Source organism: Dendropsophus ebraccatus, chromosome 6 (assembly GCF_027789765.1).
Source record: "Dendropsophus ebraccatus isolate aDenEbr1 chromosome 6, aDenEbr1.pat, whole genome shotgun sequence".
NCBI lineage: Eukaryota > Metazoa > Chordata > Amphibia > Anura > Hylidae > Dendropsophus > Dendropsophus ebraccatus.
Genome location: NC_091459.1, coordinates 2,844,147 through 2,861,846, shown reverse-complemented (window position 1 = coordinate 2,861,846; position 17,700 = coordinate 2,844,147). Strand labels below are relative to the sequence as shown.

Here is a 17,700-nt window from a genome sequence, read left to right as displayed (position 1 = left end):
GTTAATCGTTCACTATCGTCCATGTCAGGAACTGCCCAGAGCAGGAGGGTGGGGGATACGACTGGCGTACGCCAAGGAGAGAGCGCAAATCTGCTCAGTCCTGGTGTACAGAGGGGCAGCCATCAAAAAGGTCCCTCTTCATGTCAACTCCTACACTTAAAGGGGAACTCTGGCGAAAATATTCAAATCAACTGGTGACAGAAAGTTATATATTATTATTATATTCTTAATTTATTTCTATACAAAAATCTCCAGTCTTCCAGTACTTATCAGCTGCTGTATGTCCTGCAGGAAGTGGTGTATTCTCTCCAGTCTGACACAGTGCTCTCTGCTGCCACCTCTGTCCATGTCAGGAACTGTCCAGAGCAGGAGAGGTTTTCTATGGGGATTTGCTGCTGCTCTGGACAGTTCCTGACATGGACAGAGGTGGTAGCAGAGAGCACTGTGTCACACTGGAGAGAATACACCACTTCCTGCAGGACATACAGCAGCTGATAAGTACTGGAACACTGGAGATTTTTGTATAGAAGGAAATCATAAATCTTTATAACTTACTGACACCAGTCGATTTAAAATTATGTGTGAACGTACCCTAAGGTTTTGTTCACACACAGTAAAATAATACCAAAACACAGCCTTAATATTGAGGTAAAAATACGGCCATATTTTCAGTGAAATTAATCTGCACGGCACATACAGTATATAGAATAACGGCTGTAATTCATTATTACAACCTCTGTTTGTTTTTTTCCCCTGTTCTCACCTTGTTTTATTATCGCTCATATTTACAGCCGTATTTTTGTATTATTTTACTGTGTGTGAACATCTCCGGTCTGACAGCATTTATACGGAGTATACGGAGGGATAAGCGACCATCGCAATATGGCGGAATAGACAGCGGGATGGCGGAATAGACAGAGGCGTCTTTATTAAACCAACCTACTGGATTCTATATAAAATTCTGCTCGTATGTTTTATATGATAATGGCGGGAAACAGACGGTTTATTCTCATCCATCAGACGGGCCCCGGGGATCAGCTATTATGGAGAGAGCTGCCTATATAATAGTATGGGGGGGGGGGCTGTCGCTGCTGTCAGGGAGACGTCTGATGTTTCTCTCTCAGTAGGTGGAACGTTCGCTGCTTTTTGTCTACTACGTTTGTTGGCATTGTGAGCGCTGTGACTGGGAGGGGGGTCATCTGCTGGGAGAGCCGGAGCCTCTCTATGTGCCGGAGCCTCTCTATGTGCCGGAGCCTCTCTATGTGCCGGAGCCCCTCTATGTGCCTGAGCCCCTCTATGTCCTGGAGCCTCTCTATGTGCCGGAGCCCCTCTATGTGCCGGAGCCTCTCTATGTGCCGGAGCCCCTCTATGTGCCGGAGCCTCTCTATGTGCCGGAGCCTCTCTATGTCCTGGAGCCTCTCTATGTGCCGGAGCCCCTCTATGTGCCGGACGACAGAGTCTCTCTCCTCACCAGCCGTCTATCTGCCACCACTCACACTTAGGGAGACGTCCTGCTCTCTGGATCCATGACAATCAGCGAGGTGGTGGGGAGCTGACTGTTTCCCCTCCTCACATGACCAGGGAGCACGCTATATCCAGAAGCAGCTCTTTAGCCTGGATGTATAAGCAGCTGAGGCTTCTGATTGGCTGTTGGGCAGCATCTGTTTTGCATGACAATTCCTGTTGCTGCGCATGACAAGGAGGTGGTCGTCCCCATAAGGTGTGAGAGCACCTGTCACTCCGGAGAGCGCAGCTCCTGTCCATGGACCGAGGGGATGAGATGCTGGCCACACTCCGGTGAGTAACAGGGCACCCTGCCAGCAAGCTGGACCTGTCGCTGCACGGGGGGCTCGCTGCACGGGGGGCTCGCTGCACAGGGGGCTCGCTGCACGGGGGGCTCGCTGCACGGGGGGCTCGCTGCACAGGGGGCTCGCTGCACGGGGGGGTCGCTGCACGGGGGGCTCGCTGCACGGGGGGGTCGCTGCACGGGGGGGTCGCTGTACGGGGGGCTCGCTGCACGGGGGGTTGCTGTACGGGGGGCTCGCTGCACGGGGGGGCTCGCTGCACGGGGGGCTCGCTGCACGGGGGGCTCGCTGTACGGGGGGGTCGGGGGCCGTAATGTAACCGTATAGGGAAGAGACTAATCGGAAGCCTGATCAGGCACCAATGACATATAGAGAAGTGACTGGTCTTATTTCTAATACCTGAGTGATGGTGAGAGGATAAGACCCCGTATACCCATCACGACCATAAAACAATAAATCATTTCTTCAAAGAGCTGATCGCAATTTAACATGTATTGTGAGTGTAAGTGTTAAAGGGATTGTTCACCAAAATATTTTTTCTTTCAAGTCAACTGGTGCCAGAAAGTGCCAAAGATTCGTGATTTACTTCTATTAAGAAGTCTTCAGTCTTCCAGTACTTAACAGCTGCTGTATGTCCTGCAGGAAATGGTGTATTCTCTCCAGTCTGACACAGTGCTCTCTGCTGCCACCTCTGTCCATGTCAGGAACTGTCCAGAGCAGCAGCAAATCCCCATAGAAAACCTCTCCTGCTCTGGACAGTTCCTGACATGGACAGAGGTGGCAGCAGAGAGCACTGTGTCAGACTGGAGAGAATACACCACTTCCTGCAGGACATACAGCAGCTGATAAGTGCTGGAGGACTAAAGAATTTTTAACAGAAGTAAATTACAAATCTGTATAACTTTCTGACACCAGTTATTTTGAAGGAAAAAGAATTTTTTTGCCCCCCACGCTCCAAGATGCAGAAGATTTGCTGCAGAAATAGCTGGATGTAATTAGCAGACAATGCTCAGATGTGTCCGAGAATTTCCATTGTCCCGGTCTTTTCGCTATATTGTAAAGCGCTCGCCCTGTTTCCATGGGGACGTTCTGCATCAATGGTTTAAGCGGAGATAATGCAGAGAGAATGTTCAAGTTGACAGGTACAGGATCTGTTATTCTTTCTCTTTATGTTGGGAACGGCCACATGTGACCTCTAAGATTCCAGAACGTCCCGCACTCTGTCCTCATTTGACTTTTTTGACCCCTCGTGTTCATTCTCTGGGAAATTCTATATACATTTAGAGATGAGGCAGAAGCTGACGGGCCTGGTCCGTTCTCAGGGTGTAACCCCCACAATAACACGGACATGGCCGGAGCCGTTGGTTACGTCCCATCATCAGTCTCTTTTTTATTATTATTTCTTTTATACTTATTTTTATAATATAGAATTTATATTTTTTTTATATATGTAAAGTGAAAAGTAATAACTAGAGACGCCAACAGTGGCCGCCTGAAGAACCTTACACGAGGCGGTTATCGTGCAATAAATCGTGATATCGGTTGTATTTAAACGATTATTGGCTGGTGTAAATGCGGCAACGAGAAATTTGCGAATGAGAAGTCGTTCTTATATAATTGATTACTTCCTGATTTCCCAATCTGGACTTATCGTTCTTTTTTTTATTTATTTAAATATTTATACATACCTTATTGTCCCCTAGTGCCCTCACAATATTTTTCATATAGTGTACAATTCCTTTCCCATTGAACTCTACCCGGGGCTGTCGGGGAGATCCAACTCCGAGCCACTAATAGTTTAACGTAAAAAAAAACAAAACAAAACTGAGTATCTTGTTTTTCTTTTTGTTAGAGATCTTCAAAATAGAAGTATCCCCCAGGATGGCTAAACCAGGTACCTCTGGCTCTGGCAGCTCCACCCCCATTTCTTCCTTCAGTTCATCATACACATAAGACCATAACGGTGCAACCTCTCGGCACTCCCAGTAACCCACACCGTGGACAACTATCATCCTCTCTTCTCTTCTCTTAGTAGAGCTGATGCACTATGTAGAACTGTATTAGTTGGTGACTACCAGAACCCGACACTTTTTTAATATTTTTGTAAATAAGCGACCAGTCCACTATCCCTTCGCCACCAATCTCCTTCGCCCATTTTCCTTGACACTTGAAATCCCATACGCTTCCTTTCCAAAGCCCTCCATATAAGATAGAGATACACTTTTTCTTAATAGTTTGAGATCTAATTCCCCCAACCAGTGGAGACAGCTCCGCCATTCGGCCTCTGTCTAATTTAGACCAGGTACCCAAGGCACCCCCTTAAGCTAGCATACTCCATCCAAGCATTTTCCGGTAGCCTAAGGGTCCTATTTCACGGGCTGAGGACAGCCCAATCAACGATGTAAACGAGCGGCGATCTGCTAGATCGCCGCTCGTTTACTGGGCCTATTCCATGGCCCGATGATCGTTGAGCGAGGGCTGCAGGGACATCGTTACTGATGTCCTTGCAGCCCTTGCAGCATCATACATTACCTGGCTGCAGGGCTTCTTCTCCGCTCCGTCTCCTCCCCGGGTCCCCCCCGCTCTATCTTCTGAATGGGCGGTCAGCTGACAGGCCACACTCAGCCAATCACAGGCCGCGGCGGTCACAGCCTGTGATTGGCTGAGCGCTCCGTCAGCTGACCGGCCATTCAGAAGATAGAGCGCGCGGGACCCAGGGATGAAGACAGAGCGGAGAAGAAGCCCTGCAGCCAGGTAATGTATGAGGATGCTGCTGCTGCTTCTTCTCAAATCGTCGGTCGCCCACCGCACACCGCTATTCAACCGTAGCGATGCGCGGTGGGAGAACGATGATTGTAGGTCTGGCCCTAAATGAACGATCAACCGATGACACGATCAAATGGGGCTGATCCGGCCGATAATCGTTACTGTGGAATAGGGCCCTAAATTCCTCCCTTAAGGCCAACCACCCCTTTATTCCTCCATTGTTCCATACATCTTCCAGTTTTTCAATCCCAGCCCTTTGCAATTTCTTCAAACCCCCAAGGGCATCTACAAACAGCAGATTATTATTATTTCCCCCCAGCCATTTCTTAAGTATTTCCCATACTCTGGTCAGGACCTTAACCATTCCCCATCCTCTCCAAATATTCTGTTCCAAGATACCTGCTTCAAGCTTCTGGAATATGGACTTATCGTTCTTATTGTTTGGTGTAAACACGCTCAATGGTCGTTCAGTCTCCACCTTCCTGATCTAACGTTTGCATTAACAGTTTTGATTTCTCGTCTTGTCTAAACATGAATGGTTAAAGGAAAACTCTCTGCTCGATCGTTCGCTGTTTCAGGGAAACACACAGCACAGTGTAAGACATAGGATAGAGGAGTCACCTTGATGGCCTATAGACTGTTGTGCAGCTACACACGGCCGTATTACACGTCTGCTAGAAGGATATAGAATCGGTTACTCATAGACTGCCATCAGCCATCATTTATCTGGGCGCTTCCAATTTTACGTTTCTCAATGTCAGTGAGTGAGACAGAGCTTCCCCCCGGAAAGGGACAACACGCCGGAGGGGGTGGTCAGAGATGGTGATGTATGCCGGAGGGCATGGTCAGAGATGGTGATGTACGCCGGAGGGGGTGGTCAGAGATGGTGATGTACGCCGGAGGGGGTGGTCAGAGATGGTGATGTATGCCGGAGGGGGTGGTCAGAGATGGTGATGTATGCCGGAGGGGGTGGTCAGAGATGGTGATGTACGCCGGAGGGGGTGGTCAGAGATGGTGATGTACGCCGGAGGGGGTGGTCAGAGATGGTGATGTATGCCGGAGGGCGTGGTCAGAGATGGTGATGTACGCCGGAGGGGGTGGTCAGAGATGGTGATGTACGCTGGAGGGGTGGTCAGAGATGGTGATGTACACCGGAGGGGGTGGTCAGAGATGGTGATGTACGCCGGAGGGGGTGGTCAGAGATGGTGATGTACGCTGGAGGGGTGGTCAGAGATGGTGATGTACGCTGGAGGGGTGGTCAGAGATGGTGATGTACGCCGGAGGGGGTGGTCAGAGATGGTGATGTACGCCGGAGGGGGTGGTCAGAGATGGTGATGTACGCTGGAGGGGTGGTCAGAGATGGTGATGTACGCCGGAGGGGGTGGTCAGAGATGGTGATGTATGCCGGAGGGGGTGGTCAGAGATGGTGATGTACACCGGAGGGCATGGTCAGAGATGGTGATGTACGCCGGAGGGGGTGGTCAGAGATGGTGATGTATGCCGGAGGGCGTGGTCAGAGATGGTGATGTACGCCGGAGGGGTGGTCAGAGATGGTGATTTAAGCCGGAGGGGGTGGTCAGAGATGGTGATGTACGCCGGAGGGGGTGGTCAGAGATGGTGATGTACGCCGGAGGGGGTGGTCAGAGATGGTGATGTACGCTGGAGGGGTGGTCAGAGATGGTGATGTACGCCGGAGGGGGTGGTCAGAGATGGTGATGTATGCTGGAGGGGGTGGTCAGAGATGGTGATGTATGCTGGAGGGGGTGGTCAGAGAGTGACATCACTTAGGGGCTTTATGCTAGTGCCCATATGACCAGGTTTGGTTGTGTACAGGGATTAGATTGTGACTATTTGTATGTCTGTGCTTTTGTATCAGACTTTGGAATCTGTTTTTGACATCTTTTTGTATTACATTTAAGATATTGTTGTCTTTTATTGTTATTTATTGTAGCATCTTATCATAAATGTCAGTTTTCTTGTGAATGAGCATTTAGTAAAAAGCAAAATAGAATAGAATAATTATAATTTCTTTTTCAAAAGTTCCTGAGAGTCCAATAAAAGTCCAGCAGTGCAGCTCGTGCGCTGTACAAATACTGATGTTACACAATGTGTTTGTGTTAGAGGGAAAGCATCTGGAATAACACAAATATTGGTAATAATGCCGCCACACGGCTACGGCACATTGTTTAGAGTCACCGACCTCTCCAGACATCAAAGCGCGTTCAGGTACAAATGAAGTTTTGGAATCAGATCACGGACAGAGGGACGTTATCTTTGGCTCAAGAAAGATGCATATTCCAGCCCCGATATAACCTGTTACCGCAGCTACAAACCAGTCAGCAAAATACATTTGCCTTCTCTGTATATATATATATATATATATGACATTTGTTAAATTACATACATAAATAATGATGGGGTTTTTTTGACACTCAGCCTTAGGCTATGTTCACACACAGGATTTTTGCTCAGTATTTTGCAACCAAAACCAGGAGTGGATGGAAAACACAGAAAGTATATGTTCCCACACTGCTGAAATTTAGTGGATGACCGTCATTTAATGGCAAGTAACGGCCATTCCTATAGATAGGGGAAAAGTAAGCGATTGTGGGGGGTCGGACCTGTGGCTCTATTCATTCCTATGGAGGTGGCGGAGAGAGCTGAGTACACCGCTCCCCCAGCATACCCAGCTCTTTCTGACACCTCCATAGGTATGAATAGAGGTGATGTGCCGTATCTGAAACTTTGTTTATAACATAGAAGCCAGGGGCCGATGCGAAGATCGCCGTGGGGGCTGTACGGAGGTCGGCACTCACCATCCAATGTTCCTTCATTCACAAAAACACTTGATTCATCTAACCTGCTGTTAGTTTTCCTTTAAGAATCATTTAGAACTGTATAAAATATATATACACAACCATTTGTCATTTGTGTGTTTCAGATGGCTTCAAGTGACAGACACAATGAGGAGGTTCCCAACAATCTCCAGCCTGGGGACCTGATTGAGATATTTCGCCCGGCATACCAGCATTGGGCGCTCTATCTCGGGGATGGATATGTTATTAACGTTGCACCAATGGGTATGTATGTAGATGACATTACACCAATTGGTATGTATGTAGATGATGCACCAATTGGTATGTATGTAGATGATGTATCAATGGGTATGTATGTAGATGACATTACACCAATTGGTATGTATGTAGATGATGTATCAATGGGTATGTATGTAGATGATGCACCAATTGGTATGTATGTAGATGATGTATCAATGGGTATGAATGTATATGATGCACCAATGGGTATGTATGTAGATGATGTTGCACCAATGGGTATGTATGTAGATGTTGCACCAATGGTATGTATGTAGATGATGTTGCACCAATGGGTATGTATGTAGATGATGTATCAATGGGTATGTATGTAGATGTTGCACTAATGGGTATGTATGTAGATGATGTTGCACCAATGGGTATGTATGTAGATGTTGCACTAATGGGTATGTATGTAGATGATGCACCAATGGGTATGTATGTAGATGATGTTGCACCAATAGGTATGTATGTAGGTGTTGCACCAATGGGTATGTATGTAGATGTTGCACCAATGGGTATGTATGTAGATGATGTTGCACCAATGGGTATGTATGTAGATGATGCACCACCAATGGGTATGTATGTAGATGATGCACCAATCGGTATATATGTAGATGTCGCACCAATCGGTATGTATGTATGTAGATGATGTTGCACCAATGGGTATGTATGTAGATGGTGTTGCACCAATGGGTATGCATGTAGATGACGTTGCACCAATGGGTATGTATGTAGATGTTGCACCAATCGGTATGTATGTAGATGATGTTGCACCAATCGGTATGTATGTAGATGATGCACCAATCGGTATGTATGTATGTAGATGATGTTGCACCAATGGGTATGAATGTAGATGCTGCTTTTCCTTCTCTGCACTTTAGTTTAACAATATGATACATGCAATGATAACTGTCGTCTACCCAGAAATAGTGCCCTGTTATTACCCTTACACACTGGTAGTGCCCCCTTTGGCGCACCCACACAGTAATAATGGCTACACCGATCCTAATGGCCCCTACACAGTCATCACTTCTAAAAACTTCTTCCCTGTTCCACCTATAGCCAGGTGAAGCCTCCTCCTATTGTCTCCATACGATGGCAAGAAAAATGAAAATGACACTAACCTATTCCCGACCTCATGATGAAAGAATCTGCTCAGGCTGTGTAAAAAAACTTTAATTAAAGGGGTTGTCCAGCAAAAAAAAATTTTCTTTCAGATCAGCTGGTGTCAGAAAGCTAAATAGATTTGTAATTTACTTCTATTTAAAAATCTCAAGTCTTCCCATACTTATACACTGCTGTGTGTCCTGCAGGAAGTGGTGTTTATTTACATTCAGAAACAGTGCTCTCTACTGACATCTCTGGCCGAGTCAGGAACTGTCCTGAGCAGAAGTTTTCTATGGGGACTTGCTGCTGCTCTGGACAGTTCCTGACTCCGCCAGAGATGTCAGTAGAGAGCACTGGTTCTGAATGTAAATAAACAACACTTCCTGCAGGACATACAGCAGCTGATAAGTACTGGAAGACTTGAGATTTTTAAATAGAAGTAAATTACAAATCTATTTTACTTTCTGAAACCAGTTGATTTGAGAGAAAAAAAAATTTGCTGGACAACCCCTTTAATGGTCATGATAATTATTTGCGGACATTATTTTTAGTTGTTTAGGGCGTGAACTAGAATTATGCACCAACAGCCATCATTGTAATGACGGAATGACGGGCGCTCAGAATGACGGATGTAATCTGGTACTCCACCATTTTTAGAGAGAAAAAAAGGACAGAAAAAACTGCCAAGGGAGCATAGCCAATGGGGAAATTGTCCAGTCTGCCGTAACCATAAAACTTTTTTCCAAAAACTGTAAATCTGGATGATCTGTGGCTGCAGCCGGGTAGATGCAGAAATCTTCACCAAATCAGGTGCAGGAGCCCCCTCCTCCTTCCCGCCGTGTCACAGCTCTCTTCCATCAGGCCAGCAGGGGGCAGATTGGGGAAAAGGGACAGATTTTTGTGCAAACTGTTTGGTTTGTGCAAAATTTTTTGCCTTTTTCAGGAAGTACACCCAGACTCACATTGATAATTTCCTCCTATGTGTTCCCAGGAAGACGCAATCGGAGGGCAAGACGAAAATATATAAGTCAGGGTGAAACACCAAAAGAGCTATGTGGGACTTAAAGGGATAGTCCACCCAAAATGTTTTCTTTTAAATCAACTGGTGCCAGAAAGTGACAGAGATTTGTAATTTACTTCTATAAAAAATCTCCAGTCTTCCAGTATTTATCAGCTGCTGTATGTTCTGCAGGAAGTGGTGTATTCTCTCCAGTCTGACACAGTGCTCTCTGCTGCCACCTCTGTACATGTCAGGAACTGTCCAGAGCAGGAGAGGTTTTCTATGGGGATTTGCTGCTGCTCTGGACAGTTCCTGACAGAGCTTTATCTTTAGAAGTTTTCCCTAATGCACTTGTAACCATATAATAATAGCTTATGGGGTTATCTGGTCAGGTAAAATATAAGATAAATCATCCCCCCTCCTGGAGACTAATAATTCCTTCCATACCTGTCATTACCTTATCTGTCTCCTTCCCTCAGTTTTGAGCTGCTGCTTTCTGCTAAAGACACAAAAACTGTATATGAGCTGCTAGTCCGTTTCTGCTCTCAGCCCCCTCCCCCCCCCTTCTGAGACAGCTGATGTAAACAAGTCCCTATCTGCAACACTGTAGCTTCTTTGCAATACTGGGAGGGTTAAGTTGCTGACAATCTCACTGTTTTCTGTCTTTAGCAGAAAGCAGCAGCTCAAAACTAAGAAAAGATCTATAAGAGAAGTTTTTGTCTCCATAGTTAGACCGATGTTACGGCCCATTTAAAGTGATATTGTCCCTTTCTATATCAGGAGTCTCAGCATCTTCTTAAGTTTATATTCTGGACATTTCACATTTTACCATATAAAAGAATTCTTTGTTGTCTCTCCCCTCAGAAATGCATGTTATTGTTGGTGGACAGTGCCATAGGGACGAGCCGTGATGCCCCATATCCCTGCCCACATCGGCGCTGTAGGCCCCACCCCCTCTGCAGCCATTGGACTGGGCAGACCTAGAGGGCAAAGCCCCGACCCCTCTAATCCAACTGTCACAAAGAGGGCGTGGCTATGCTTATAGGTGGGCCCATTCCAATGGCTGTGAAGGGGGAGGGGCCTAGACGCCGATGACATAATGGAGGGGCGGGCCTACAATGCCTATGTGGGCGGAGATATAGGGGGGTTGCACAGCTGTTAAGCCACACCCCTATGGCACTGTCCACCAACAATAACATGCATCTTTGAGGGGTGAAACCCCAAAGAAATCCTTTATACGGTAAGATATGAAATGTCCAGAATATAATAAGCTTAAGAAGCTGCCGAGAGCTGCGGATATGGGGGGGGGGACACTATCACTTTAAAATAATAAGTCTGGTAAATCTCGGCCGTTGTTTATTAAATTATAGGGGCGTTTTATAGGTTTATAAAGCCTTTTGTGAACATCAGCTCAATCCTTCTTCCCGCTTGTTTCATTAACAGAAGAAAACACGGCCGCTTCATTCTCAAGCGCCAAATCTGTCTTCAGCAGGAAAGCTCTGGTGAAGATGCAGCTGCTCAAGGACGTCGTGGGAAACGATACGTACAAGGTGAACAACAAGTACGATGATAAGTACCCTCCCCTCCCCGCAGCCGAGATCATTCAGCAGGCCGAGAACCTCATAGGACAGGAGATCAGCTACGACCTGCTGGGAAATAACTGTGAGCACTTTGTGACGCTGCTCCGGTATGGAGAGGCCGTATCTGAGCAGGTAAGGGGCCCCGACCTGTTACTGACCCCCGACTCCACAGGCTGCACCAGGAACTCATTGCTAGTCCCATGGATTTGGTAGTCACCATATGGAAATATAAGAGAAACATCTGAAACTTTCTTTTTTACATCTTCTCTTGGCTCCAGCTTACAAAAACTGTTAAAATCAATTAATTAAAGGGGTATCCCAATCTCAACCAATATAGGTACTGTATACTTAAAGGACTTGTCAAGTTAAAAAGACTCTGTCAGCAGGTGTATGGCGTCCTATCTCAGGGTCAGCAGGTGTATGGCGTCCTATCTCAGGGTCAGCAGGGTTATGGCGTCCTATCTCAGGGTCAGCAGGTGTATGGGGTCCTATCTCAGGGTCAGCAGGTGTATGGGGTCCTATCTCAGGGTCAGCAGGTGTATGGCGTCCTATCTCAGGGTCAGCAGGGTTATGGCGTCCTATCTCAGGGTCAGCAGGTGTATGGCGTCCTACCTCAGGGTCAGCAGGTGTATGGCGTCCTACCTCAGGGTCAGCAGGGTTATGGGGTCCTATCTCAGGGTCAGCAGGTGTATGGCGTCCTATCTCAGGGTCAGCAGGGTTATGGCGTCCTACCTCAGGGTCAGCAGGGTTATGGCGTCCTATCTCAGGGTCAGCAGGTTATGGCGTCCTATCTCAGGGTCAGCAGGGTTATGGCGTCCTATCTCAGGGTCAGCAGGGTTATGTCGTCCTATTTCAGGGTCAGCAGGTGTATGGGGTCCTATCTCAGGGTCAGCAGGGTTATGGTGTCCTATCTCAGGGTCAGCAGGGTTATGGGGTCATATCTCAGGGTCAGCAGGGTTATGGCGTCCTATCTCAGGGTCAGCAGGTGTATGGCGTCCTATCTCAGGGTCAGCAGGGTTATGGCGTCCTATCTCAGGGTCAGCAGGGTATGGGGTCCTACCTCAGGGTCAGCAGGGTTATGGCGTCTTATCTCAGGGTCAGCAGGTGTATGGCGTCCTATCTCAGGGTCAGCAGGGTATGGCGTCCTATCTCAGGGTCAGCAGGGTTATGGCCTCCTATCTCAGGGTCAGCAGGGTTATGGCGTCCTATCTCAGGGTCAGCAGGTGTATGGCGTCCTATCTCAGGGTCAGCAGGGTTATGGCGTCCTCTCTCAGGGTCAGCAGGTGTATGGCGTCCTATCTCAGGATCAGCAGGGTTATGGCGTCCTATCTCAGGATCAGCAGGGTTATGGCGTCCTATCTCAAGGTCAGCAGGTGTATGGCGTCCTATCTCAAGGTCAGCAGGTGTATGGCATCCTATCTCAGGGTCAGCAGGTGTATGGCGTCCTATCTCAGGGTCAGCAGGTGTATGGCGTCCTATCTCAGGGTCAGCAGGTTATGGGGTCCTATCTCAGGGTCAGCAGGTTATGGCCTCCTATCTCAGGGTCAGCAGGTGTATGGCGTCCTATCTCAGGGTCAGCAGGTGTATGGCGTCCTATCTCAGGGTCAGCAGGGTTATGGCGTCCTATCTCAGGGTCAGCAGGGTTGTGGCGTCCTATCTCAGGGTCAGCAGGGTATGGGGTCCTACCTCAGGGTCAGCAGGGTTATGGCGTCTTATCTCAGGGTCAGCAGGTGTATGGCGTCCTATCTCAGGGTCAGCAGGTGTATGGTGTCCTATCTCAGGGTCAGCAGGGTTATGGCCTCCTATCTCAGGGTCAGCAGGTGTATGGTGTCCTATCTCAGGGTCAGCAGGTTATGGCGTCCTATCTCAGGGTCAGCAGGTGTATGGCGTCCTATCTCAGGGTCAGCAGGGTTCAGGGTTATGTCGTCCTATTTCAGGGTCAGCAGGTGTATGGGGTCCTATCTCAGGGTCAGCAGGGTTATGGTGTCCTATCTCAGGGTCAGCAGGGTTATGGGGTCATATCTCAGGGTCAGCAGGGTTATGGCGTCCTATCTCAGGGTCAGCAGGTGTATGGCGTCCTATCTCAGGGTCAGCAGGGTTATGGCGTCCTATCTCAGGGTCAGCAGGGTATGGGGTCCTACCTCAGGGTCAGCAGGGTTATGGCGTCTTATCTCAGGGTCAGCAGGTGTATGGCGTCCTATCTCAGGGTCAGCAGGGTATGGCGTCCTATCTCAGGGTCAGCAGGGTTATGGCCTCCTATCTCAGGGTCAGCAGGGTTATGGCGTCCTATCTCAGGGTCAGCAGGTGTATGGCGTCCTATCTCAGGGTCAGCAGGGTTATGGCGTCCTCTCTCAGGGTCAGCAGGTGTATGGCGTCCTATCTCAGGGTCAGCAGTGTTATGGCGTCCTATCTCAGGATCAGCAGGGTTATGGCGTCCTATCTCAAGGTCAGCAGGTGTATGGCGTCCTATCTCAAGGTCAGCAGGTGTATGGCATCCTATCTCAGGGTCAGCAGGTGTATGGCGTCCTATCTCAGGGTCAGCAGGTGTATGGCGTCCTATCTCAAGGTCAGCAGGTGTATGGCATCCTATCTCAGGGTCAGCAGGTTATGGGGTCCTATCTCAGGGTCAGCAGGTTATGGCCTCCTATCTCAGGGTCAGCAGGTGTATGGTGTCCTATCTCAGGGTCAGCAGGTTATGGCGTCCTATCTCAGGGTCAGCAGGTGTATGGCGTCCTATCTCAGGGTCAGCAGGGTTATGGCGTCCTATCTCAGGGTCAGCAGGGTTGTGGCGTCCTATCTCAGGGTCAGCAGGGTATGGGGTCCTACCTCAGGGTCAGCAGGGTTATGGCGTCTTATCTCAGGGTCAGCAGGTGTATGGCGTCCTATCTCAGGGTCAGCAGGTGTATGGTGTCCTATCTCAGGGTCAGCAGGGTTATGGCCTCCTATCTCAGGGTCAGCAGGTGTATGGTGTCCTATCTCAGGGTCAGCAGGTTATGGCGTCCTATCTCAGGGTCAGCAGGTGTATGGCGTCCTATCTCAGGGTCAGCAGGGTTATGGCGTCCTATCTCAGGGTCAGCAGGGTATGGGGTCCTACCTCAGGGTCAGCAGGGTTATGGCGTCTTATCTCAGGGTCAGCAGGTGTATGGCGTCCTATCTCAGGGTCAGCAGGTGTATGGTGTCCTATCTCAGGGTCAGCAGGGTTATGGCCTCCTATCTCAGGGTCAGCAGGTTACGGCGTCCTATCTCAGGGTCAGCAGGTGTATGGCGTCCTATCTCAGGGTCAGCAGGTGTATGGCATCCTATCTCAGGGTCAGCAGGATTATGGTGTCCTATCTCAGGGTCAGCAGGTTATGGTGTCCTATCTCAGGGTCAGCAGGTTATGGCGTCCTATCTCAGGGTCAGCAGGGTTATGGGGTCCTATCTCAGGGTCAGCAGGTGTATGGCGTCCTATCTCAGGGTCAGCAGGGTTATGGCGTCCTATCTCAGGGTCAGCAGGTGTATGGCGTCCTATCTCAGGGTCAGTAGGGTTATGGCGTCCTGTCTCAGGGTCAGCAGGTGTATGGCGTCCTATCTCAGGGTCAGCAGGTTATGGCCTCCTATCTCAGGGTCAGCAGGGTTATGGCGTCCTATCTCAGGGTAACATAAACTAGTGACAGAGAAGCTGAGCAGAATGATATATCACTTACATTGTTCTGTGCAGCTGATCCTGAGATCTCCTCCTGAATAACATGGACAATAAGTAGTCCTCTCCATTATGTGCATGAGCTCAGTAGTCCTGGATATTCATGAGAAGCTGAAAACTCCACCCAGCAGCTGCTGATTGGCAGTCATCTATCCATGCTGTGTATAGGCAGTCACCTGTCACTCAGCAGCTGGAGGGCGGGGGGAGGGGTACGGCAAGAATCCTATTCTCCTGCATATTAGGAGAACAGCTGAGCAGAATGATAGAAGTAATACACCGATCTGATCAGCATTTCTGTCACTAGCTTATGCTGCCCTCATGTGGAATAAAACTAGTGAGAGATCCCCTTTAAATATTTCAGCAAATACAATCATTTAGACATCTTGCCTTCTTCTCCTGATATGCTGCTCTTTCCCTTCCATTGGTGACAGCTCATCGTCCAGGCTACCGACCACCACTCTGTTTTACATAGATAGTTTGCTGAATGAACAAAACAAAAATTAATCACCAAGATTGTTTAACTCAACATTTCCTACTAGTATAACTTGAGATGAGAAGATCCCTTTCAGGGGAGCTTCACACGTAGCGGATCACAGCGGATTTCATGCGGAGCGGAACTTCTTAGCAAAATCCACTGTGATACCTGGTACTGTTATTTCCTAAGGCTTTCCAACTTGACAGTAGATTTCTCATTCCGCTGCGAGTATGTAAAGCCCCTCCCACTTATCCCACCGCTGCCCGGCTAATATGTCACCTCCCCGCGCTCCCACATGCTTCTCAGGCTCCCTGGTGTCCTGCTCAGCCAATCAGTGGGTGTGGTGGGGCAGCAGAAAGATGGCGGGAGGTCAGGGAGCCGGGAGCCTGAGGAGCATGTGGGAGCGCGGGGAGGTGACATATTAGCCGGGCAGCGGTGGGATAAGTGGTGGCACAGAGCTATAAGAAGAGAATGTTACTCAGTATATTACTACAGAATGTTACTCAGTATATTACTACAGAATGTTACTCAGTATATTACTCAGTATATTACTACAGAATGTTACTCAGTATATTACTACAGAATGTTACTCAGTATATTACTCAGTATATTACTACAGAATGTTACTCAGTATATTACTACAGAATGTTACTCAGTATATTACTACAGAATGTTACTCAGTATATTACTCAGTATATTACTACAGAATGTTACTCAGTATATTACTACAGAATGTTACTCAGTATATTACTACAGAATGTTACTCAGTATATTACTACAGAATGTTACTCAGTATATTACTCAGTATATTACTACAGAATGTTACTCAGTATATTACTACAGAATGTTACTCAGTATATTACTACAGAATGTTAATAAGTATATTACTACAGAATGTTACTAAGTATATTACTACAGAATGTTACTCAGTATATTACTCAGTATATTACTACAGAATGTTACTCAGTATATTACTCAGTATATTACTACAGAATGTTACTCAGTATATTACTACAGAATGTTACTCAGTATATTACTACAGAATGTTACTCAGTATATTACTACAGAATGTTACTCAGTATATTACTACAGAATGTTACTCAGTATATTACTACAGAATGTTACTCAGTATATTACTACAGAATGTTACTCAGTATATTACTACAGAAAGTTACTCAGTATATTACTCAGTATATTACTACAGAATGTTACTCAGTATATTACTACAGAATGTTACTCAGTATATTACTCAGTATATTACTACAGAATGTTACTCAGTATATTACTACAGAATGTTACTCAGTATATTACTACAGAATGTTACTAAGTATATTACTACAGAATGTTACTCAGTATATTACTCAGTATACTATGTGAATGTTACTCAGTATATTATGTGAAGTTACATTGTTACCCGTTACATCTCGTATCACCGCATACTCTTTCATGCATCTGTGTTTTTCTTCAGGCCAACAAAGCTATTAGCGCCATTGGGTTTGTGACGGCGGCTGCCGGAGCCTTCTCACTTCTTGGAATATTTCAAAATAAATCAAGACAAGGACAATACTGACCGAGAAGAGAGAAGCAGAGAAGAAGAAACCAACAAAGAGCAGCCGGATCTCCTTTCCTTATAATGCCCATCCATCCGTCTAACCCGCCACTTTTGTACAGCTGAAAAGAACAATTATCATTGCTTTATATTCACTGGGGATTATTGGTTTTATTTTCCGCCGTTACATAAAGGTTTTACTTTATTTCCATTGGATGATGGCAGGACATGAGGGACATCGCCTAATCTGAAGAGAATTCATATGACAAGAAGAGCTCGGATAACATATGTTTAGCAAAACGGCCGCAACCTGTGAGGCCCCTTGGTATCCGGCAGCAGCCACAACCTACCTGTCAGGCCCCTTAGTATCCGGCAGCAACCACAACCTACCTGTCAGGCCCCTTAGTATCCGGCAGCAACCACAACCTACCTGTCAGGCTCCTTAGTATCTGCCAGCAACCACAACCTACCTGTCAGGCCCCTTAGTATCCAACAGCAGCCACAAGAGACATACTATAAGAGACACACTATAAGGGACATACTATAAGAGACACACTATAAGAGACACACTATAAGAGACACACACTATAAGGGACATACTATAAGAGACACACACTATAAGGGACATACTATAAGAGACA

General features: G+C 47.3%; 1 protein-coding gene across 1 annotated transcript; it reads left to right on the top strand.

Moving 5' to 3' along the window:
- The first annotated feature begins 1,379 nt into the window (after positions 1 to 1,379).
- On the top strand, positions 1,380 to 17,399 carry PLAAT1 (phospholipase A and acyltransferase 1). Its single transcript, XM_069974392.1, has 4 exons — positions 1,380 to 1,797; positions 7,513 to 7,651; positions 11,217 to 11,485; positions 16,979 to 17,399. The coding sequence occupies exons 2-4, from the start codon at positions 7,513 to 7,515 to the stop codon at positions 17,078 to 17,080; spliced, it is 510 nt and encodes a 169-aa protein (XP_069830493.1). The 5' UTR covers positions 1,380 to 1,797; the 3' UTR covers positions 17,081 to 17,399.
- The last annotated feature ends 301 nt before the right edge of the window (positions 17,400 to 17,700 follow it).

Bases quoted from the DNA above. Each gene is read 5' to 3' on its own strand.
- PLAAT1 (XM_069974392.1), top strand. From the start codon at position 7,513: ATGGCTTCAAGTGACAGACACAATGAGGAGGTTCCCAACAATCTCCAG. The intron at 7,652-11,216 runs GTATGTATGTAG...TTTCATTAACAG, and splicing joins TATTAACGTTGCACCAATGG to AAGAAAACACGGCCGCTTCA. The intron at 11,486-16,978 runs GTAAGGGGCCCC...GTTTTTCTTCAG, and splicing joins GAGAGGCCGTATCTGAGCAG to GCCAACAAAGCTATTAGCGC.